Source organism: Gracilinanus agilis, chromosome 3 (genome assembly GCF_016433145.1).
Source record: "Gracilinanus agilis isolate LMUSP501 chromosome 3, AgileGrace, whole genome shotgun sequence".
NCBI lineage: Eukaryota > Metazoa > Chordata > Mammalia > Didelphimorphia > Didelphidae > Gracilinanus > Gracilinanus agilis.
The window spans coordinates 511,704,393-511,730,593 of record NC_058132.1 but is presented as its reverse complement, the minus strand read 5'-3'; the positions used below and the strand labels follow the sequence as shown (position 1 = coordinate 511,730,593).

General features: G+C 33.4%; 1 protein-coding gene across 1 annotated transcript in view; it reads left to right on the top strand.

Annotated features, from left to right (window-relative positions):
• MYO16 (myosin XVI) overlaps nucleotides 1-26,201 on the top strand; it is a 719,254-nt gene that overhangs the window by 542,688 nt on the left and 150,365 nt on the right. The window contains exon 26 of the mRNA XM_044669338.1: nucleotides 17,931-18,033. Coding sequence (XP_044525273.1) covers nucleotides 17,931-18,033 — 103 coding nt within the window. The remainder of the gene's footprint in view (nucleotides 1-17,930; nucleotides 18,034-26,201) is intronic.

Genomic DNA, 26,201 nt, shown 5'->3' with positions numbered 1-26,201 from the left:
CAGTTTTTCTGGGTGGGTGATTTTTTTTATTGTAAACCTAAATCCTTTGTCTTACTGAATATAATATTCCTTTCCTTTAGTGTAGCTTTTCTATCCTTTAATGTAGAAGCTGCTAGGTCCTGTGTAATCTGATTGTAGTTCCCTAATATTTGAATTGGATTTTTTTTAGCTATTAGTAGTATTTTTCCTTGACTTAGGATTTCTGGAATTTGGCAACAATAGTTCTGGTTTCAAATTTGAGACTTCTTTGAGGAAGTTATTGAAAAATTCTTTCTATTTCTATTTCCTCTTCTTGTTCAGAAACATCAAGCCAATTTTCCTTGATAACTCCTTTTAGTATGGTTTTGTGGTTCTTTTTTTTTTGATAATAACTTTTAGACAATCCAGTGATTCTAATATTATCTGTCCTGGATCTATTTTCCAGGTCAGTTGTTTTTCCAGTGAAAGATTTCAAAATTTCTTCAATTTTTTCCTTCTTTTGAATTTGTTTTATTTTCCTCTTGTCTCATGAAGTTGTTAGCTTCCATTTGTCCAGTTCTTACTTTTAGGGAGCCATTTTCTTCTTTGAGGATTTGGACTTCCTTTCTTTGGGAGTTATTCTCCTTTTTGAGGTACTGTATTTCCTTTTCTAGGAAACTGTCTTCTTTAGTAAGCTTTTCTTCTAAGCTATTGATTTTTTCTATCATCTTCTTTTCTAATTTTTCTTCTATGTTTATTATTTGTTTTTCAGTCCTTTTTTGCAGCTCTTCCAGAGGTCCATTTGGGCTTGACATCCTTCCACATTTTTCTTTAAGGCTTCACACTTTTTCATTTTAGTATCACTGTATTTTTCTGAGCATATATTTTAGTCATCTCTTTTGTTGAGTCATTTTTCTAGCATCAGGCATTTTCTGGCTTTTGCTCATTTGGGGGTTATTTTTCCCCTTGATTTTGTCTATATCCTGAACATTAACTTCATTCCTAGGATGGAGGGAGTACTGTCCTATGTCTGTACTGTGCCAGGGGTCAGCTTATCTGTCTTGGTCTCAGATTGAACACTCTGCAGAAGCACCCTTGTTGATCTGTTATGTGGAAGTTTGCAACTGTTCAGTTCAAATAATTTAAGTTGCAATCTCTGAGACAGGGCATGGATGGGCTGAGCTCCTCCCACTGCTGCTTGCAGTGGGCACATCTCCTCTCTGTTCTGACTGGATTAGGCAGGACTGCTTTCCTCCCCTGCTGCTTTACAAATGATAACTTTTTACTAGGATTAACAAAAAATCCAGTATTTATTAACACTGTATGTAAAATTCAATAATGCTCAATGATCATGCTAGAAGGAATAGCTATTTTGTTTAAGATAATCTAAAAATTTTATGTAATTAGATGTATTTCTCCTTTAGCAATATGGGAAAAGAGATTTATGCATACACCTAAAATTTACAAATTAAAATAGGAATCACTGATCCAATAAAGTAAACACTTATTTAATATGCTTTATTTTTCAAATTTACAAAAAATGAATCTTTCTTTGCACTATCTTAGAAGTCCTATACCTAGATAATTTTTTCATATTAAGTGGTGACTTTTTCCCATTCTCATTTATGCTTTAAAGGATATAGCATTTACATAATCTGAAATTCAAATCATAGGGTATTTTTTAATTTCCTTTGCTGATTTTGCTGGTAAAGAAACAGTCTTTAATGAAAAGATAGTAATATTCAACACTGATTTATATTTTCATGCATAATTTTGATACTTAAATCAGAAAATATTAATACCTATAGAAATAAAAACCTTTTTATGTCATGTTAACATGTAAAAAAAATTATGTTGTTGGTTCTGTTATATTTCTATTTTTATTCTTCATTATAGAAATAGACAAATCATTTTAAGTGTCAAACATCTCTAGCAGTATCTTATTACTGTTAAGAAAAGTTTAAATTCCTTTGACTAGCACTCAAAATTTTTCACAGGCTGTTATCATTCTACCTTTCCAGATTTATTACAATTACTCCCTTTCATCTCTTTCAGCCAAACTAGACCACACTTTGGCCTTTGAACGTAATTTTTTTCATTTTTCACTAATGTACATCCTACATATGTTGTTCCTTATACTAGAAATACCATCCTTTTACATTACTGGTTTCATCGCTAATTATCCTTTAAAGTGCATCTCAAATCCTACTTTCTCAGAGATTCTTTCCTTTCCATTGGTGAGCAATGACCTTCTACTCCAGATCTTGTGTTGTTCTAGCTATCTTTAGTAGTCTTATCATGTAATATTATAGATGATCACTATCTGAGTTTGTGTCTTCCTTATATAAATATGTAAATTTCATGAAAGTAGAGACTATGATTTAGTTAATTCATATTTTTCCCAGAACCTTGCAGTGCTATGCACAAAATAAACCCTTAAATTTTTTTGAATGAATGAATGAATGAATGAATTCTAATAATTTTTTTTCAGTTGAGGCTTTGTGTCTACCCATTACTGCCTATCAGTTAATAATACTGTGCTTGAATTTCAAACATATGTGAGAATTTCACACATCTTGCATTTCCCAGCAGGGACTTAAGCTTAGTCAATATTTTCATATAATGACAGTTGGCAATGAGTACAAAGTGCCTTAATTAAGCCAACAAGTTATTATCCTTTATAACAGAAGTGTAAACAGGATGCTGATTCATAAATTTGCTAATTGTTCTTCCCTGAGCCAAACTGGTTCAGTTCATGTTTCATTATAACATAGATACATCTATGAAATCAGAGGGAGTAAATGAAAACATGTAGTTCACTTTATGTGGTTTTATAATTATAATAACTGAATTGAGATAGTTTCACAGTAAGAAAGCATTTTTTCATAAATTATTTTTCTTGATCTTTACAATAAACCAGGAAGTATCTAATTCAAACATCTTCACTTGTATATGAGAGATCAGTGATGCCTTTCAGGGGTAAATATAGTACTTGAATCTATAGCCACCAATTCCAGATTTGATCATTTTTCTTTTGTACCATGCTTCCTCATACTTATATTACTTTGGCCCTCATTTTCATACATTATTTGTTGCCTATGTTTTCAAGTTAATCCTTCTAAATAAAGAGCAAAATGCAAACAAATTAAAATATCCTGAGGTATAAGTAACTAACCACTATTCCATCAGAAAGCTTCCTAAATTGTTCAGATCAAAAAAAAATTATTATGTTTAAAAATCTTGGAAAATTTTTGCATTATGCTATTATTTACTTTAAGAAACTATTGATTTCATTCTTAAATGCTACACATGTATGTGTGTGCATAGTATATTCATATATTCAAAAAACTCAGTTAAATATCATTATAAGAATGAATCTGCTAATATATTAAGAGAAAGTTTCAACCTTTAATCTTTACATACAGCCTTCTATATTGAAACCATTTACAAAACAGAGAGGAGTATAATTAGTTTAAAGAAGAAACATTTCAAATAGAAAAATAGATCTACCTGCATTAGTTTCATGTTACTGCTCAAAGATAGGTCAAATTGACCTCAATAAATATCTGATGAAGGACCAAATTGATACAGAAATAGAATAATTTTCTTAAATCATGTTGTTAAAGAGTCCTCTTGTTTAGACTTAAAAAACAAATGAGCATCTGTTCTCCCCAGTTGAGCAAAACAAGCTGTTCTTGTACCTGATCAATCCAAGCCCCTGGTTTAGCAAGTGAATTGTGCAATGCACCATAGATAAAGTAACACACATCATTCCAAATGCAAAGTACTGAACGTGCTTAGCTTCCTCCTGTGTGTAAGTGGATCAGAGAAAAGTATGATTGGCTCCATTGCTCTCAACCATTATTTCAGCCCCATCACATAGCCAGCCCCAGGTGAGGGAATAGTTCTAAATGTTCTTTGTGGTAGACAGCACAAGAGTGACTTTGGGCAGGGCTAGAAGTATGTGTCTAGAAGAACAACTAAAGATGATGCCTGGAAGAAACACAACCCATTGTTAAAACAAAATGCTATCAAGCTAGTGGCATTGCTTGGGAAATGGAGCTTAATGCAGATTTCCTGCTAAGACATTTCTAATTTAGTGTTTCATTTTAATCCATTTATTGAATAAATAGGATGTTGTTATATTGCACAATCAAAATGAAATGGTGATGCCAGTTTTAAATAAGGGAACTCGAGAGCATTGTCATGTAAATTCTTAGCAGATGCTGTGAATTCATTTTTATTTGCATAGCTGTATCAGCTAATCCCAAGAGCTGAAGTATAATTTAGCATTCTTTTTATTATTCAACCACCATATTGTCTGGAATGAGGAAACCCCTGCTTAATTACATGAAGTGCATGAATGAATACCATAGGATTAAGATAATATCTCCTAGCAATTTGCTCTTCTCCAGGGATTTGAATTAAGGAGCCTCAGAAATGGTGATTATAATGGAAGTGAAACCTGTATACACTGTGGTAATTCAAATCTGTCATGTTAAACATTCCAAATTTTGACATACCACCTATGGTCAAAAGGCTGTGAATGATAATGAGCAGATGTTAGCCTTTAGGAACAAGTAGCTATAGAGAAATGGAAAAACAGAGAGACCGATAGCTAGATATAGACATAGACAAAGATCAGATAGAGATCTGAGATATAGACAAGTATGTCTATATATGCATATATGTCTATATCATTTATATATGTATCATTTATATATACATATATGTATACATATATGTATACATACATATATACACACATGCGTGTCTTCGGCAAAACTCAGAAAATCAGAATCTTAGCACTAGGAAAGATTTCATAGTTGCTAAATGCAGCCATCTCATTTTATAAATAAGTAATAAATATAAGTAAAATGTGGTACTTTGAGATTAAGTAATTTGCCCAAGATCATAGAGTTAATAGCTGACAAAGGGAGGATCACAATGTAAGTTTCTTTACTCTAGCAGTGACACGCCTTTGATTCTAGCACAGTGTTGCTTATGTAAGTTCTCCATCATTTTTAAGACCTTTTACAGGATCAGAAATATATCAGTATCATAACAAATGATAAAACTAATGAAGAAGCATATTTTTAAAGAGAAAAGAGAGCTTTACTTAAATGAGTCAGCTTACTAACATTTAATAAATGCTAGTCAACTAGTTGACATGAGATGCAGGAAGTAAAGTCACTCTTTTCAAGAAAAGGTTGATAATTTAGAGCTAGAGCTCAGGTGAAAGACTACATATTTAGATTAGGGAGTCATCTGGGCAGGGACAAAATTTAATCTAAAGAAACTGATGAAATCACCAAGAGAAAAAAGAGAAAGCCTTGGGGGATAATCAGAGGCAAGGAGTGATACAAAGATGCTGATCTAGCAAAAGGGTCTGAAAAAGGAAGGCAACTAGGTGGCTCAGTCCACAGAAAGCCAAGATGAGAGACAAGAGGTCCTGAGTTCAAACATGATAACAGGCACTTCCTAGCTGTGTGACCCTGGATAAGTTACTTAATCCCCATTGCCTAGCCCTTATTGTTCTTCTGCCTTGAAATTGATACACAGTACTGATTCTAAGACAAAATGTAAGGGTATTTTTTTTATAAAAATAAAAAAATGCATCTAAGGAGTAGCAGAGAAGAAACCAGGGGAAGAAGTATCATGAAAAGACAGGGAGAAGAGAATATCTTGGGAAAGAAGTTGATTAACATTTTAAAAGAGAGAAATCAAGAAGGATGAAGTAAGGAACCAGGTTTAGCAATTTATAGAGCTCAGGATAACAGCTTTAGAACTGAAAATCCTTTGAGCTCCTCTAATTAAACCCACTCATTTTACGGATGAGGAAACTAGGTCCCATAGAGGTGAAATGACTTGCCTAAGGATACAAAAGTATATAGTAAGTGACTGAGCTGGGATCCCCTTGTACAATGGATAGAGAGAATGTGGGTACCACTTTCCATGTAGGTGGTTCAGTGGATAGAGTGCTGGGACTGGAGGCAGAAAGACAAGCTCAAATACTCACTAGCTGTGTGATCTTATGCAAGTCACTTAACTTCTGTTTGCCTTAAACCTGGGAAAGGAAATGGCAAACCACCCCAGTATCTTTGCCAAGAAAACCCTGCATGGGATCAGGAAGAGTCAGACATTACTGAATGACTAAACAACAAAAAGAAGCCCTGGCCCACAAGGGATAGTTCTGTATATAACCTATCCTAGTTCGATTCAGCATATAGTTTTATTTGGGATCTACTAGGCACACATGCTATGTAAGACTCCATAGGTTTAAGGGATTAAAAAAAAAAGATGAGTAAGACTGCCTTAGCGTACAAGGAATTTATATTCTAGTAAAAAGAATAAGTATTCAAATGACAAGAAATAATATAAATGTCAGAAGAGAAGTGCAAACAACAAAATATGGAGGATCAGAGGAAGAAAATTATCATATCCACTTTGGGACAGCAAGGAAGAGTTAATGGAATAACTCTTGAAATTTTTCTACAAGGAAAGACAAAAGTTCAATAAGTGGAAATATATTGGTGGGTGGATAGTAGTAGAAAAGGACAATATAAACAATAAAACCATCAGCCTTGAAGTGAGAAAGTGTAGCACACTGTTAGGAATAGTGAGTAGGCTTGGTTAGCTGTTGAGCAGAAAACAGAAAGAAAAATCATCAGTAAACAAGTATTTATTAATCGCCTACTATGTTGCAATGTGTGAGGAAGCTTAAAATATAAATTGGCACCTTACTAGGAAGGAATTTGAATGTGAGACTGGAGAGTTTTGACTTTTCTTTATAGGGATGTAAAAAGGTCATTTAATGTTTTAGAGCAGAGATATGATTGGAATTGTAACTTAGGAAATTAATCTGACAATATCATAAAGGATGGATTGGATTTGAAAGAGATCAGTGTTCTAGTACAGGTGATCTTGTTAATAGATAAGCCAAAAAAATCCATTTATTTAATTCCTATTAGTATGTTCCTTTAATAGAGAAAAATTTCTATATGCACTTGAGTTATCTCTAGGAATGTCATTCACTTCTTTAGATGTGATATAACCATTAAAATGCTTCTAGAATCATTGTTCTGCTCTTACTATGAGGTCTACTTTCCTTCCGTCTTATTAAACATCTTGCCTTTTTTAGTGACTGCGTGAACAGTTATTGCCACAATTTTTAAGGTGGCAATGACAATGAAAAAGATGAAAATTGTAAATGGATGCATTATGGAAAGAAAGGTGTACCTTTGCCAAGTTTTAGTGGAACTATAACATCATGAAATGATCCAAACATGATGGAAAATTATCTGGGACTAGAAAATTCACTATTCAGTACAGACCTCAAATACAGAAATATAGGTCCCATATATGCAAACGTATTTGTAGCAGCACTTGTTTTGGTAGCAACAAGTGGGAAACAAAATTGGTGTCTAACAATTGCAGACTGTCTCAAGTCAATGTGGTCTATAAATGTAAGAGAATATTATTTATGCCATAAAAATGAGAATATGAAAAATTCTTGGAAATCCAGAAGGATTTGTATGAACTGATGCAAAGTGAAGTGAGCAGACGTGGAGAACAATTTATGCAATAATGTAAAGGAAAACAACATTGAAAGATACTAGAACTCTGATCAATATAGTGACTTTAATGAACCAGTCATAAAGCATGACTCCCTCCTTTTGGTAGAGATATGGTGACTATAGGCATGGTGTGAAGTATATATTGTCATATATGTCCTAAATATTGATTATTTTGGTTCTTTTTTTGGGGAAGGGCCATATTAAGGAGATAAGAGTAGGAAGAGTCTTTATGAAATAACAGTAGTATTTACAAAAAGTGAATTGTTACAATAATGTAATGAAATGTAAATTGGCAGATAGATATAAGATGAGATGGATAATCATAGAATCAGATTTTAAACTGGAAGGCCCTTATAGAGGCCATCTTGTCATATGCCTTTCTTATAAAGATAAGGAAACAATTGAAGCCTAGGGGAGTTTCAAAAGGAAGTAGTTGGAAAGGGAAATAGAAATATCTATATCCCTTTCCTGAAAAAGTTTAAAATCAAAGAGAAGAAATGGTGCATAGAAAAATGAAGAGGTAACACAAAACTGAAGTGACAATGAAAATGCAATGAAAACATTAAAAATATAAATAAAAACAAAGTGAAAGTGAATGTGACTTGTCCAGGATGATACAACTAGAACCAGAGGCAGAATTTTAACTTCCAATGCCTTATTGCCAGGAAGAATGGAAATTTTTCTTAGTAAGTGGAGGGAGCAAGTAAGTAGCAAGTTTATGATTCTTGTATATTGGAAAGAGAGTAAGGATAATTGAGCAATGGACTTGGAGTAGGGAAGGCTGGGTTCAAAAAAAACCACCTCAGACCTTGTGCCAATTACTTAACTTCTACTAAGACTTGGTTTTCTCATTTGTAAAGTATTAGTAATGGCACCCATCAGAGTTGTTGTGAGGGTCAAATGTGATAATATAAAGCAAAGCTTAAAGTGCATGTAAATATAAAATACCATTTTTATGCTAAGGTAGTATTTCTTCCCTATCTCTCTTCCCAATTAACCACTATAGGCATATATTTCTATATATGAACAGTGTCTAAGGTAACTGAAGTCAATCACAAACTATAACTAGCAAAACAAAGACTATAGGCTTAAAACACATATATTCTGTCTTTTCTTTCTGTTTTGATTTATTTGGTATGTCCTTGTCTTTGGAGGCAATTCTTTATTGATGATAGGGAGAGGTACACACAGGATTCTTGAGTGTTGTAGAAAACAGTTAAAGGAAGAAAATGTGCACATTTTATGGACTAAATAGAATTTCTACGAGCCAAATGATTTTTAAACTTATGGCCATAGCACTTAATTTTTTTTTCTAAAGAAGAAAAAAAAATCCCTTATCTTTCTTTTTCTCTCTTTCCATTCTCACCCCTCCACCCACTTTAAATAGCTTTTATTTCCCTCTCAAGCCCAGTAGTTTTCCTTTTCCTTCATACTTCTCTCTGTTTTCATGATGCATGTCAGCCCCGTTGCTAGGCAGCTGTTATGCTCAGCATACCACTCAGCCTTCAGAATGTTGGAAATTAGCCCTGAATAGCTAGAAAATCACCCACCTGCACCTGCACCATGTTTACCGTGAGAACATGATATGAAGAGGAAACGAAACAGTACTGTGAAGCTAATAAAATGAATCTCCAATTGAACTTAGCCAGGCAGCTACATTTATTGAATACACACAACCATACTATGCCCGGAGGGGAGTTTTAAAAGGAAGTAGTTGGAAAGTAGTATAGAAATATCTATATCATTGTCCCAAAAAAGCTTAAAATCAGAGAGAAGAGATAGCCCATAGAAAAATGAAGAGATAACACAAAACTGAAGTGACAGCAATGAAAACAAAAATATAAATAAAAGCAATAAAACTTATGAACACAAAGGATTAATACTTTAGAATGTATACTTCTCAAGGTGTAAAATCTTTACTAGAGTTGTGAAAGGCTGGTTGTATAAGAGACATTAAAATGTTTTTTTCTTTGAAAACGATGAGGGGAAAGCATTCTTATTTAGAGTCCTCTTACTGAGAATTGTGAATTAGAAATACATTCAGGATATAGGTTAGCAAGGAAGAGCTTCATAAGATGATTTTATATTCTTAAAGAAGATCTCCACCCATATGAGACATTATATTTGACCTAAATATATCTTTACACCATGAGAGCAGAGGATAGACTGCTTGGTGAGACCATTTTCTCTTTTCTAGTCTTCACAAGTTGCTAAGTAATAGAAGTATTCCAATAAGTGGAAAGAATAATTTCCTGTCTGAGAAAATAACTCATACTCTTTTCATTTCTTCTTTTTAGTTTTTTTAAAAGTTTTATTGATGCGTTTTCTTCAGAGATTACATTAACATATCTCCCTGAGAGGTTACTTGTAACAAAGTAAAACAATTAAGCAAAAATAACAACATAGAGACCTAATCTATGGTGAATGGCACATTCCATATCTAGAGCACCCCTACAACTATTTTTAGTTCAATTAATTAATTGATTAATTTGTTACATGTGAATACCCAGGTAGTTCCCCTTCTCCCTCTCTGTCTCCATTAAAGAAGGAATCTTTTGAAAAAATATATTTATTAAACTATGTCTTTTTTATTTCTATTCATTAATTCTTTCTCTGGAGGTGGATATACACAAGTCATTCCTCAAACAATATTCCTGTTGCATTTAGATAATGTTCTCTTGGTTCTGCTTGTTTCACTCTTTCTTTATAATTTCATGTAGGTTTTTTCATGTTTTTTAAAAATTAACCTACTTGTCATTTCTTATGGCATGATAGTATTCCATCACGATCATATGCTACAACTTGTTTAGCCATTCCTCAATTGATGGGCATCCCTTCACTTTCTAGTTCTTTGCCATCACAAATAGAGCTGCTATAACTATTTTAGAATATATAGGTTCTTTTCCTTTTTCTTTGATCACTTTAGGAAATAAACCTAATCGGTTTTATAACTCTTGAGTAAAATTCCAGATTGCTCTCCAGAATGGTTGGATCAGTTCATAGTTTGACCAAGAGTATATTAATGTACTCATTTTTAAATATTCCCTCCCAACATTGTCATTTTGCCTTTTTATCATTTCAGCTAATCTGGTAGGTATGATATGATATCTCAGAGTTGTTTTGACTCGCATTTCTCTAAGCAATAATGATCTAGATCATTTTTTCATATTATTATATATAGTTTTAAGTGGTCTTCATCCAAAAACTACCTGTTCATATCTTTTGACTATTAATTTGACTATGGCTCATATTCTTATAAACTTGACAAAGTTCTCTATAGATTTTAGATTTGAGATTACTATGCAAGAAATTGTATATAATTTTCCCTCTGATTTTCTGCTTTCCTTGGCTACATAAGTTTTATATTTATTAGTATGAATGCCCTCTATTATTCCATTCCTTATCCCATTGTCTTCCTCTAATATTCCCTCCCTTATGTTATCCTCTTCCTCTCTTTTTTCTTGATCTATACATCTTTCTAAAAGTTCCTCTCATCTTTACTTTTCACTTATCTATTTCCTTCTGAGTTAAGAAAAATTTGCCCTTCTACATGTATGTATTATTTTCTCTTCTGCCTAGATGCCTATTATATGAGATTATTCTATTTTCTCCCTTCCCATCCAATTTTATTTTTTTGACTCATTCCATTATAGTCAACTCAAACTTGAATCTTCTATTTAAATGTGCTCTTTCAAACTACCTAATTAATGATATTATTCTTAAGGTTTATATATACACATCTGTGTGTGTATATATATATATATATATATATATATAATATTTTCCCATGAGAGAAGTAAACAGTTTGATCTTATTAAGTCCTTTATAACTATAATTTCATATTTATCTTCTTACACTTCTTATCATTCTTGTAGATCAAATTTCCCATTCAGTTTCGATCTTTTCTTTAAGAATATCTGAAAGTCTTTTATTTTGTTAAATTACCACTTTTTTATTGCATGATAATATTGAGCTTTGCTGGATGGGTTGTTTTATTTTTGTTAAACTATCAATTTTTTTGATGAACAGACATTTTTTTTCTCTCCCCCTTTCTTTGCTTTTTGGCGGAAAGAAGGAAAGACAAAAGAATAGCAAACTGCAACAAATATGTCTAGATAAGCAGAACAAGTTTCCCCATTGAGTCTGGGTTAATGTGCACGTTTCTATCATTCTGCATATTAAATCTATCATCGTTGTGTCAGGATATGGATGGTATGTCTTATCATTAATCATTTGGAATCATGAGTGGTTGTTTCACTAATTCTAGTACTTACAGCTTCCAAAGTTGCTTATATTTATAGTGTCATATACATTGTCTTTCTGGTTGTTAATTTCATTTTTAATCTGTTAATAAGTCTTTATTTTTTTGTAATATTTAAGTTAAAGTATTAATTCCTCCTCTTATTTTATTTCACGTTCTGTCAGTTCATATAAGCATTTCTATGTCCTTTTCAAATCCCTCATTTCCTTATTTCTTATAGCACAAAAATATTTCCTCACATATATATACTATCACTTATTCTTCCTTTACATTCTAATATTCAACCTTTAATCATGATTTTGATATTCTCTGACTATTATTTCATCTTCTAAAAAAGAAAAGAAGCAATATCACAGAGGTTAAATAATAGTCTAATTCATTATACAATTTCATGTACTAATTACACAATATAGCATATCCTTAGATCAAGTTAGTTGCTTCATGAACTACTATATCCCTGATATTTAACTTGTAATTGATTCCCTTTTCTTCTGCCATTACCTATTTTTGGTATTATATCATCTTTATTTCAGAATATGTTCCTTTTCCCTTTCTTGCCTAGCAAGTTATCCCCTTATAACAAAATAAATAGAGAAAATGGGAGAGAAAAAAGCAATATAGCAAAACTGACCAACATATTACCTAAGTCTAACAGTACAATATTCAATAACTAGAAATGCTTAACTCTGCAAAGAAAGGAACAAAATGTATTTCCTTATATCATCCATAGGGCTAAGCTTCCTCGTCATAATGTCATATAGCATCTGACACCATTTTTTTTTCATTTGTCAGAGTTAGTCAGGATTCTATTCCTCTCTCCTTAGACATTGTCTTATTACTCTTTTTAGCATCATGTATAAATTCATAGTACACATTAGCTATTCAACTCATTTGTAAATATACTAAATTATATTGAATATATTGTTTCCTATATATGTTGCTTGGTGTATTATCCTTTAAGAATATGTCTGTATCTCATCGATAATCAAGCTCACCATGTTAACTCATTAGCTCATTTGACAATAATTAATATAAGTCAGTTTAGAGCAGTAATGGGCAACCTTTTGAGCTTGGTGTGTCAAAATTCACCAAGAAAAATAAGCATAACTCGAGTGGTATGTCACTTTGGGAAAAAACACCTAATTTCATGATATTTATAGTTTAAATAACAAAAATATGTAATTGTAATGTATAACTGTATTTAATAACCTAAAGAGGTAAATTAATATATGTAGAATTGTCATCTATAGTGCACAGAATGTCTACACTACACTACAACAAATGTTTCATCCTCGGCACGTGGCCCCATACGTATCTGTATACGACCGCATGTGGCTGCATGTCATCGAAAATGGTTACGTGTGTCATAGGTTCACCATCACTGGTATTGGGTATGTGGTATAGTCAACAGGGTATTGAATTTGGGTTTAAATTCTACCTCAGACATTTATTGCATGTGACCCAGCAAAGTCCCGTAGCCTCCCTGTACTTGAACTATAAAATCAAGGGTATAGTCAGTGAGGTAATTTTTAAATCTAAATTTGTTATTTATGATGCTATAATACTAAGATGTTACCAAAATCCTAAAGAAAAGTTCATGTTCCTACATGTGTATCAGTTTGATTGACCTACTAAAAGGAAAAGAATGATGCTTTCAAACTTTGGGCCAGTAAACTTTTCTTTGATTCTTGTCAGAATTCTAGAATATATTATTATTAAAATGAGAGGTAAACATCTAGAAGAGGAAGGAATGATTATAAAGTCCATAACAGCTTCATTAAGAACAATTATTCACCAGTAAATTAATTTTCCTTTTGACATGGTTACAAAACTGGTAGATCAGTGGACTGTTTACCTAGATTTTGCAAAAGCATTTGAGTCTCTTTATTTCTATTTTTACTACCTATGTAATTTTCATCTAACATTCTTTCCAGATATAAATATATGACTCTGTGATTTGAGTTTATCTTTTTAAGTTCTATTTTTTAGGTTGTGGTAGTGATTTTAAACCAGTACTAGCTTCTTAAACTTCTAGAAGAAGTATTAATGGTGTTAGTATCTTCCCATATTTCTTTTTCCAATATTTCCATTTTATTGCCCACAATTGGTATTATTCTTGATAATCAAAGATATTGAACTGCTGCTAATAAGAATATGGTACTTGAAAAGTCCTATGCATAATTAATTATCCTTTTTTCTTAACACATACTAATTTTTTAAAATTTATTTATTTTAAGATCTCATTCCATGAGATGCTAAATGAATGGCTTATTTGTGTTTTCCTCTTAAAGTTTTAGGTGGTTCTTTTGAAGGTCAAGTTCATAAGAGTGGTTCCACTTCTGATCTATTTACTTTGAGTCTGAACTAAAAAAAGACTCAAATTCTTTGGTAAAATGTGGCATAAAGTCCAAAATCTTTGGTCTCATCGCCTATATATCAGAATTTTATTGCCTTTTATTGCCTTTTCTCACAATGAAGTCATTATTAAGACATCATTTAGTATAGTGGTTAGCTTAATGATAAGGATAGGAAGATAAATAAGGACTAGGGTGTTATTTCACTTGCTTAAGGCATTCTTAGGTGAGGATATTTCCCTCTTGCAATGCAGGTTGACAACTCCTCTGAAACTTAGATTCATAATGAGTTGCCTATAGCATTGAGAGTTTAAATGAATTGGCCAGGATTACACTGTCAGGAAATGTCAGAGGCAAGACTTGATTCCAAGCCTTCAAGGTTAAGCTCTGTATCCAATATGCCATACTGTCCCTCATGAAATGAAAGCCTATTTCATGATGAAGAAAAGTCACTGACAATGTGTACAAATTTTTCTATGCTAACAATATCTTCCATTCTAAACATTAATTTTGTGGCCCAACCTAAATAAATGCTCTTTAGTTATGATTTTTAAAGTTTTTAATAGAAAACAAATAATTAGAACAAGGCCATCTTTAATATCAAAAGAATAATTCAAAAATGAAGAAAGTAAGTTTTGGGAGGAAGATTTCAACTCTAACTGATAGGTTAACAAAGTGTTGAGTTAGAAGTTCATCTGTGAATTTCATATTGTTATTGATGTTAACAAATTAACAGTATCCTAGGGTGAAACTAGATTTCATTCTTGATTCAGACTTCAACAAATGTAAATTAGATAGTCTTGGAAATGTCGACTCTTCTACTTAATATTCTCCTTTAGCAAAAATTGTCTATCCTAGAAAGTAGATTTAATTTTTTCTGACATTATCAGATAATTTGAGAGTGAAAAGGGACCTCAGTGGCCAAGTATTCCAGTGAATACACAAAGGAATTGCCGCTTTAACATTTACAGCAAGTGATAATCCAACCTCTACTGAAAGACTCCCACAGAAGTGGAACCACCACCTCTTAAAGCAGTTTGATCCACTTTTGGACAATACTAATTATTAGGAATTCTTTCCTGACAGACATCAAGTCTAAATTGGACTTTGTTAACATCTACCCATAATTTCTATAGGAACAAAAAAGTAGTATTGTCAGTATTGATTTTATTATTATTATTTGGGTGAGAGGAGAAGCCAGGTACGGAAGGGTCAAGGGAGTTGGCTATATGTATAATGCAAGATGCCCTCACTAGCTAGGTTCTAGCATCCTGATAGATGTCAGATTTGGAGGAAGTGTAGCCTAGCCATCTGAGGCAAGATAAGTATAGGAGAGAGGGATGGTGATTCATCACCCTCTAATTCAGATAGATTCATCTTGGAGGAAATGCTAAAGCTAAGTCTGAGAGAGGAGGTCCAGATTTTTGAATATCTGGATCCACAGGATTGCTGTTCTTGATAGTGAGAATCTGTCAGCAGCAAGATACTTCCTCTGACTAATTCCAGGTGAATAACAGAAAGGACAGAATAACATCACAAAATAACTTGCCTTTTTCCACACAGCTAGTAAATAAGTATCAGAGACATTACTAAACCCTAACCCATTAAACCTAAACACTACTAAACTACTAAATCCTGACTCGTAATCCAGTTCTCTTTCCACTGTAACTATATTATAACAGATATTAAAAAGTATTAAATTATACATGTATTGTTTCTTATTGCAATGCATCATTGCAAGTACCTTTTCAGGAGTTGAAAGGTACTCAGGAGCCTCACATACCCTAACCATTGCCCAACAATTCTGACAAATCCCCGCTTTCTTCTGCTCTAATCCAAAAGTGATTACATCCAAAGTGGGCAGGAAGCTAGGACTCTGATTCAGGACAGTTAGAGGAAGTATTATTTTCATAAAAGAACACTAGGTATTCCAGTCATCCCTAGATCATTTTAGCCCATTTAGTATGATTAAGTTGATGAGCTGGAATTTTTCACTCCCTTGCCTCAGGCATATCAGCTTCACTATGTATTGCTTACCCTTTTCTATTTTTATAAGCACTCATATCCAGAGCTTGACACTTGAGTAAAGTCTATATAAAAAGAAGGCACCATGCTGGGATTGATGTGTTTATTTTGCTGACTAAATGATAGAGGCATTTATCCCAGAGAAAAGAAAATATTTTTGCTTTGGTTTTTGGTCAGGTTTAGTTTTTAAAGAGTTAAGAAAGAAAATAAGAAAACATGCTGAAAAGAGCTGAATAGAGTGGTTTCCTCCCATATGCATTATTTACTGTACCTGCAGCCTTTGCAGTACTACCCACCCACTCCACCCCCATTCAGTGAATCTGTTATGGATGGTATTTGCAAAATGAAGAGCTATATACATCAGTCTTACATGACTGCCAATTGGTTTCCGCAATAATAGCAATTCTAGAATCTAAGCAAATGTGGCAAATAAGGATGTCAGTTGTGGTGATTTTTTTTCTTTCTTTCTTTCTCCTTGCCTAATTCCTCTAAGTGAATTGAAAGCCCTCATTTTAGGAGACACCCAATTAACTATAGCGCACATTAGAGAAAACTACAAGCCATTCTGCAGAAAACAGTAGAAATCTTATGTGATAATGATATGTGCTTCCCCTTAAGTTTTGGCAGAACTTCATCCTGGCTTACAAATGCAGTATAACATGATATTGATAAACAGTATAATGTAGTAGCAGAGAAAGTTAATGCAGAAGCTTTTGTTTTTTAATGCACTATTTGCTCACATGCCAGGTATAATGCCAAAAAGGAGGGGGAAGGAAAAGAGGGAAGGCTTAACAAAGAGCTATCATTTGGTTGCTACAACATTGTGAAAGCACTTTTTCTCTCTTGATGGGAATTTTAAACCTTACATTAATTTAATCAGAGAAAGGTAAAATTAAATAAGGACATGGCAAAATAAGAAAGCCTAAAAAAATCCATTCTAGCAAATTTCAAAGGAGTGAAGTATATACAATGTGAGGTGGGCAGAAAACTTCTTTAGTTTTTAATCGACTCCCAACAAGGAAAAGGAAAATGCTGAGCAGGATTTTTGACCACATCCCTTCCAAATGGGCTCTGAAGACATAAAGATGTAATATGAAGTAGTGTTAAAAAGCCCTTTCTTCAAATGGAGCTACTTAGGCATTTGGTTTTCTTTATATCTTCATTCATATTAATATGACTGTCAATTTAAAGGAAATAAGGGAAGCTTTTTTTCCAAAGTCTTCACATTTCTTAAATGACTTCCAAATAACCATTTCTTCATGACTATCTAAACAAATTCTACAGATCCAACAGAGTTTCAAGAAGTTAGTGGGTTAGTTAATTTTACAACTTAAAAAGAACAAGAGGCTTTGACAATAGACAACAATATATCTATGATTTTAGAATCAAAAGTTCATAAGATATAAAGCTAAAGACCTCAGAGATCATTTAGTATAATCCCATCATTTTACAGATCAGGAAACTGAGACTGAGAGATGTTACATGACTTGGCCAAAATCACACAAATAGTTAATGTCAAAGATGAGAATGGGACCCAGGTCTTCTCACTCCAGGAGTGAGTCCTTTATCCTAATTGAAATTTTTTGTGTATAGTGACAGGAAAAGAGCAAAGAAATAAACAAAAACTCAGAATAACAAATATAATTACGAACTAGTAACCTAGAACAATTTTCACTCCAAATTCAATCACTGGTATTTCGTTTTTTTCTGTATCAATCAGATATTTCCCTGATTTTTTTTTTCTTTTCCTTACAGGTATAAGGCCTTGGCTGATACATTGCCAGGAGAGAAGAAGAAGCTGTCGGCTGAGGAGAAATGTCAGCTTGTGCTTCAGCAGTGTAAATTACAAGGCTGGCAGGTTTGTGACCTACAGGCAACTAAAATATCAGTTTAAGATTTTAAATAAGTGACCTGAGTCATTCCATTGCAGTAAGCCGCCAGGGTGTTGTTGGCAAAAACAGATCCTTCTGATGTGTGGGGTATAGGCAAGACCTTAAATGTATTCCTTGGAAATGAATCTGTCTGATTTACTGATTTTAGCTGTACAGTACAGTGCTAAGGGTCATCAGGTAGCTAGCAAAGGGAACTGAAAGGGCTCTCTTTTGTATAAGTACAATTAAGCTTGCATAGTTCTCCTCCGAATTTTGTTGGTAAAAGCTTTTCAGCATACCACAAAGTTAGCATAAAGTCTAGAAGCAAAGGCCATGTAAAATTAGCTTTGATTTATTCACTCCGAATCTCACAAACGTTCCTTTAAATTGCATCTACATTCTTATTGGTTTTATCTAGACTTTGTACTTGGATTCTGGCTTTATTTGTACCTACCTCAGACTGAGAAGGCCATTGACCTTTAGATTTCACTTGATGGCAAAAGTTTTAAAGAAGGAATTAACTAAATTCTGTGGCAGGTATGCTAAGAAGCTATATGTAGCATCCTAGGAATAGGAAGGGCATGGGAAATGGAAGTGAATTTGGAAAACTTTTGCCATGCAATATTAAGATTATTTGAGAAAGAAAAGAAAGAGGGAGGAACAAATAAAAATGTCATTAATTAAAATATGAGTTTACTAATAAAAAAGCAGCTTGGTGTAAGTACAATGGAAAGAGAACCAGAATTAGAGAACAGAGCGTCAAATCCTACCAGTAATATTCACAATTTCTATGACCTTGGGGAAGTCACTAAATTTCTCTTGCCTGTAGTTCCTTTACCTGTAAAATTAAGGATTAGACATGATGAACTCTGACTTCTCTTATAGCCCTAAATTTATGACTTCATTAGAGTGTTCAGCATAATCACAGAAGAAATAAACTTTAATACTGCTAGTTTACACATCTCTAAAGTGCACTTTATAGGGACATCTACTTCGCCAGTTGCTAGAAGGATCAAATGAAATATTATATGTAAAGTGATTTGTCAACCTTAATGTCCTATAGAAATTTATGCAATTATTATAATTACATTCTTCTCATTTAAGTTTGATGTACCTCGGTGAAAAATGGTTCTGAAACAAGTCGCTCTTCTACTATTGTTCTTTTATGGATAGTGTTTAAGGAACTGTTACAGGTAGATAAAATGATTTGTTTTTTGGTTATTGAACACAAAATCAACTATTGTATTATTATTGTAGTTAATTAAATAGTTGAAAATATTATTAATAATAATTTAAACTTTAAATGCTTTGCAAAAATATTTTAGCTAGGTGATCCAGTGAATAGAATATAGAAAGCTGGAAAGGAATCAGGAAGCCCTAAGTTCAAATTCATATTTGTACTAGCTGTGTGACTCTGGATAAGTCATTTAACCTTTGCCAATTTTAGTTTCATTCATCTCTAAAATGGGAATAATAATAGTATCTACCATCCAGTGTTCTTTTAAAATTTAAAAAATGAGATAATAATTGTTGAGTGCATTGAAAGCTGAAATTGCTTTAGCAATTATTTTTTAAAATTATTTCACTTAAGAAAAAGCAATACCAGTAGATGAAGGATGGCAGAAAAAAATGTCAATCATCAACATCAAAAATAAATTAAACTACTACTGAAAGTGAAATGACTAAAGCAAATATCTGGAGGAAATCCAATGATCTTTAATAGAAATCTGATGCTCATCATTTCATAGTCATAAAAGGCAAATCAGATATCTTGCTTGAAGTTTATATGGTTCAAAAAAATTCCAATTTGGAGAGCTGGTAACACTCGGGAGAAGCACAAGTGAAAGCTAATTGATGAGGAAGAAAAAGAGGACATTATTGAGAAGTGAACTGAACATATGGTTCTGTATTGCTGCAGAAGAGGCTGAAGGAGTTTTCGGATAGAGACAAAAAATGGAGAAACAAGATTGATAGTAACACACTAATCTCTCTGTGACACAGAAGCAGGCACCTAGATTTTTGAGTACAGATGAGTAATAGTTTAATTGTCTGTGCCACCTAATCCTTTTTTTGTTATCTTTTTTGACTAATCATGGAATCTGAACCTTAAATAACAGTCTGAAGGAGGAAGCTCACACAGTCAGTAGTTGTCATGGATGCACAGCCCTACCAGAGGAATGTATAAAAAAGGAAAGCCAAAGGGAGGAATTACTAACATGGGGTGATGTCAGCTAACAAAGCTGGGGTGGGGTGGGGGGAGGTGGAGGAAGAGGATGTCAGTGCTATGAACAGAATCACAATCAGTGACATAAGATGTGGGATTCTAATAAAGAACCTTTTTAGCCAACTCAGGAGCTAGCAATGATTCTTTCAACTGAATCATTGCTGGAATAAAAAGAGTCATTTGAGAGGAACTCGTGAATAAGTTAAAACTGAGACCGCCTCTGTTACTTCTTTCCACACTCTCTCACCCTTCAAACAACCCTCCCTCGTCCCTGCACCCATTCCCAGGCAAGAGAGTACTAGCAGAAAGGTGTAGTTTTTAACCAACATAAATGAAGTTTGAAATTTAGAAGTCAGGAAAACCTGAAATAACTTCTCCACTGAGAAAATGTCAGGCAATATACTCAATGCCTCAGCAGTTAAAAAATCACTCCGAAACCCTTCTATGAAGTGCAGAAATCATAGCCAGTGTGAAATTGGGGCGGGGGAGAGGGGGCCAGGGAGGGCAAGAATAACATTACCATTCTAGATCTCTGCCTGTGGCTCAGTTACCTGGAATCGCATTTGATGCTATCATTAAATCCAAGTTGGAATCAGTACTTTGTAAAAGAAAATCAAGATCAGACATGAAAAATGCCAACTTTTATCTCATTTATACTTGCCAGTTTCTAATTTGCTGGCTAGTTTCATTCTGAATGTTGGAAAGCATGAAAACCCCAAACCAGAACACATTGCCAGGCACTTTTTTCTTACTCGTTTGGTTGCATTAGATTGATAGCTTCTTAAGGAAAGAAGCTACCTTTTACCTCTTTTTTGTATATGGGCATTGGCCAACTTGTTTTCTCCCATACAAAACTCACCATGGATGAAGTGCTAGGCCTGGGGTCAGGAAGACCTGAGCTCAAATATGTCCTTGGACACTTACTGACTGTGTGACCCTCTGCAAGTCACATAAGCCTGCTGGCCTTAGTTCCTCATTTATAAAATGAGCTGGAGAAGGAAATAGCAAATCACTCCAGTATCTTGGCCAAGAAAACCCCAAATGGAGTGCCAGAGAGTCATATACAACTGAAATGACTAAACAACAGCAACCACAAATGCCTGGAATGCTCTTCCTCCACAGCAATACCTTTTAGTTACCCCGACTTCCTTCAAGTCTCAGCTCAAATTCCCCTGGATGGGAGGCCTTCCCTCCTTCTCCCACATCCTTGCATGTGCCCTTCTGACATGACCTAAATAATCTCTATGTCTTCCATGCATTATTTACTAACTTACATAGTCTCCTCTCTTTGAATATGAGCTCCTAGAGGGCAGGGATAGTATTTTTGCTTTTTTTCCTATCTTTGGCATTTAGCACAGTGCCTAAAACATAGAAAGCAAATAAATAAATAATTTTTGGTGGATGAAAAAGCCTTCTTTCCTCAACTTCTTTGCAAATTTGATCTTTATCTTCACTGGACATAGGAGTTTGAACTGCATGAATCTCATTTACTTCCTTAAAGACAGTTGTAGTCCTGAAGGCAACTGCTGAGTTTTCAGAATTTCTTACCATTCGTGACAGAGAATGATGTTATCTTCATGTCTTAGCAGTGTTGTGGGGAGTTGAGAGAATCTGTCAGAAAATAGGAAACCTCTCAATCTAGACACTGAGAAGAAATAGCGAGTGGGTAGTGGGAGGAGATGAGCCCCAGGTCAACCTAAGCTTCAAGTTCTCTTCAATCAGACTCCCTACTTTCTTTGCCAGAAAAACCTCTTGTGATGAAGGGGATGAAGGATACTGAATTTTATGACAACATCCTAGAAACATTCCCAGAACAGCTAACAATAACAAATCCATGGGGAGGTTAGGTCAGATTAGATAAATCCACCTTTGGGATTTTCCAGCCTTCTCCATCGAGCCCTTCTTGGCTATTCTCCTTACTCCATTTTCATCTTTCTTTTGTGTGTGGTTTTCCCTCATTAGATTTGAAGCTCCTTGAGGACAAGAACTATTTTTCCTTTTTGTATTTGTATCCCTAGCTTAGTGTAGTGCCTGTTGAGTGTTCATGCTTAATAAATGTATATTGACTGACAGATTAATTCAGTGCTTTTTAAGCAGAAAAGTTACACTATATTTATGAAGAACATCTTGAAGATTACAGTTAAATGCCTTCCAGGAATTGAGAATTGCATTCTCTGCCAATTATAGTCTAAACTTGAGTTTACTTTGCCCTGTACTCTGTATGTCCCTGCAGGTACACAGAGGAGACTATGGCAAAGACCTTTTTGGAATTGTTTTGTCAACACTGGTCAGCTTCTCTTATGATTATCACTTAACATCACCAAGTCATCCAGCCATAGTTAGCTTTTAGACAGTGTAATTTGCCATGGTGTTATCATGAAATTCAGAACCTCTTGCCCCCCCCCCCCATCTGAGTGGAGATCTAGTCAAAAGTACTATGGAGATCTAAACTGCTAGTGCTGGTAGGGGTAGGGGTAGTCACCCTAGGGATGTCTGCATTTAGGTCAAAGTGTTTTGTGCCCTACATTTCCTCTTTATACAAAAGAAACGTGTGAGCTAACATTAGGGCCTCTATTTAATACTTTAAAAATAGATCTAAGTACTAAACAAATTTTGAGCTCATTTGACTTGTGTGAATTTGGGCCAGTTACTTAAACCTTGCTAAATCTCAGTATCCTAATCTACAAAACAGACAAAGTGGTTTCCAAGGTGCATTCCAGCCTTAAATACTTATATCCTCTCATGTATGTCTTTTCCTTTTAACAGCAGCCTACCCACTCCACTCCCAAAAGGCATTTTTATTAAATTCTACAGTATCAAATATTCCTCTGCATTCACTTCAGGGATCAACTCAGTAAAAGAATGATTAGTAAAGGTACTTTACATTACTAAACTAAAATATTTCAGATAGAGTATGATTTTGATAGCACTTTTAAAGTGAATTATTTTAATTAATAAATTTATCCTACCTTTTTAAATCCTCCTATATAAACTTAATACTAATTCATAAGATAATCATTTGCATTTTGAGAAAAATATTTGAAAATGTTGTTGGTCCCATCATTACTATATAATTTTTCAACATGTCGATTTGTGTATATTATTATTTGAATTAAAATTATAAAGCTAAAATTAACCTCTAAAGATCTTCTGTTCCTTTAGCCTTCAATTGGGTCTCCAGCTAAATTATTCTAAGATCAAATGCATATTTGCAAATTTAGTGTGATTTTTTAAAAAAGTTTAAAAGTTAGGGGACCGACCAGATGTGAAGTCATTGGACCAGGGCTTAAATCCTGATTCTGCCACGTGTGACACTGACTTCATGTTTCTGGGCCTCAGTTTCTTTATCTGTGATGAGTTAGATAAACAAATCATTTAGTGCAGGCACTGCACTAAGCCTTCAATTAGGTCTTAGATTACAAATAAAAGCAAAAAGCAACATATCCCTTCTCCACAAAGAACATACAGCTTAGTAGAAAAGACAATATATAAAAATAAGGTGAAAAACTGGAGTTGAAGCTGGTGTGGGGGCTTCCATAATGGAAATTCAGGGAGGAACTCACCACTTAAGAGTAGGAGACTAGAGAGAGAAGTATTACCAGAGTGAAGATGTCTGCTAGGGCAATGTTATTTGGAATGGGTAATGTCTAGGATCTTTTCAAGGACAAATCTCTGAATGAATGAATGAAATGAAACTTGTTTTTTAAGTATTTAATAAGAAAAACTCATCTTGATTATTTAGTTTTTAAGTGTCTCAACTTTTCCTTATGATACTTTTGGAATTGATTCTCTTATGTTCATATTGATATAGAGAAAAAATATTCCTCTAATTTATATGGAGGCCAAATGAACATATGTGTTTGCTTTAAAGTCTGAAAACTATATTGAATGATTGCTACACTAAAACTATATTGAATTATTTTAACACTAACAAGGGTTTGCAGTGAAAACTGTTATAACACATTGCATGTTCCATACCTCAAACTATAACTTTTTAAAACAACCTTCCATTTTCTTCCAGGTGATCTGCACTGGAAATATAAAAAACAAACAAACAAACAGAAAACTAGCTATGTCCGTTCTAAGACTCAAGAGCATTTTTTGACAAATATGAAATTATTCAAGGAAAATTATTTTTGTGTACTGTCAGAGATGGTAAGGTTTAGAGAATAATTCTTGTCAATAGATAAAGGGCATGGTGATTTATACTTTAAAAGGAGCAAAGACAAAAAAAACAATCATTTTTATTTTATTTTTCACTTGTGTAATTCTGAAAGGGAGATCCATATGTTTTTTTTCTTAAAGTCTGGGTGTTCATTAGATTTAAAATTCCTCTTGTGGCTGAGACTAAGTAACCTGTATAATAACACAATAGAATGGGGAAAAAACCCCACTACAAATGCAAAAACTGAATGAATGCCAGATTTCTACTAGTATTGATTATATAGCCCTAAGTCTTTATTAGTGTAAGCCAGTTTGAATTCAGACTAGCAGATACATTGAATATGACCAAGTGTATTTAGTTAAACCACTAACTAATAAGTATATATTAATCAAATGTTTTCAAAAGAATCAACTATTTTAATAAATCCATTTCTCAGTTAATTTGGGGAAGAATTATCATCCACTAATAAGGTAGTTTCTTATGCTTGAATAATACCCTTAAAAATAATTCTGTCTTCATCTATCATAGCCTTTAACCAACATTTATGCCTGTATTGTTTTGAACATTGTCATTTATGTAAAATGAAAATCTTTTTAGTTAATATAAGACAAGAAAATTAGGTATATGATTTTTATATATATCAGGTATGAATTAGCTCATTATTGGGTGGCCAACATGTAAACAAAGGAATATCTAGAGTATAAGAAGGAAAAAAGGGTCTTGAAGGGTATTTTTCCCATTTTAAAAATATGGATCCAAATGGATGAGTTTATTTTACCTTTAAATATAAATTTATAAGTTCTCTCTTTTTCTCTGGTGAAGAATAATATTAGAACCTGGAATCTCAAAATCATATTATCCTAATTGTAAGATGTGGTCACTGAAGGCTAGACTTGAATTTTAGAGTTTGGAAAGTGACCTTAGAGATACTATAATTCACCTTCATTAATGCAAAATGATTAAGGGATTTACTTAAGATTATATATATATATATATACATATATATATTTGTATTTATACATATATTTGTACTTGTCTTGCTTGTTTCTATTTACCAGTTATTTCTCTGGAGGTGGATGTTATTCTTGAAACAATATTTCTGTTGCAGTATAGGATGTTTTCTTGGTTCTGCTTATTTCAATCTTAATAATTTTGTGTAGGTCTTAACATTTTTTTAAATTTACATTCTTGTCATTTTTTTATGACAGCAATATTCCATCACAATCATATGCCATGACTTGTTTAGTCATTCTTTAACTGAGGGAGGGAAGGATATATCTTGGAATCTTAATGTAACAAACAATTAAATTTAAGCATTTTTAAAAATTAAATTTAAAAGGTCATGTGACTAAAACTGGTGCTAGAATTCAGGTTTTCTGTTTTCTAATCTAGTATGTATTGGCCTTTGACTTAAAAAATAGAACTCTTAATTTTACTACTTAAGGGTTTTTTTGAATAGTTTCCTCCCAACAACTGTTTGTGGTAAGTTATTAACACCCTCATTGTTTAGATATAGAAGATGAAGTTCTGACTTTCTCCTGGTCATGAAGTAATTATTTGAGCCAGGACTCAAACTAGATCTCTTGATAACAAATCTAGAACTATAACCCATATAATAAACTAATTCTGAGTAATTGAAAAAAAATTAAAAATAATTTACTTCAAAAGCAAGACCCAGCTTAATGCTAGCTATACACTCTTCCTAGATCTTAGGCTCACTAGGATCATGATTTTACAGAAGGAAAGGACCTTAAAGGTCATTTAAT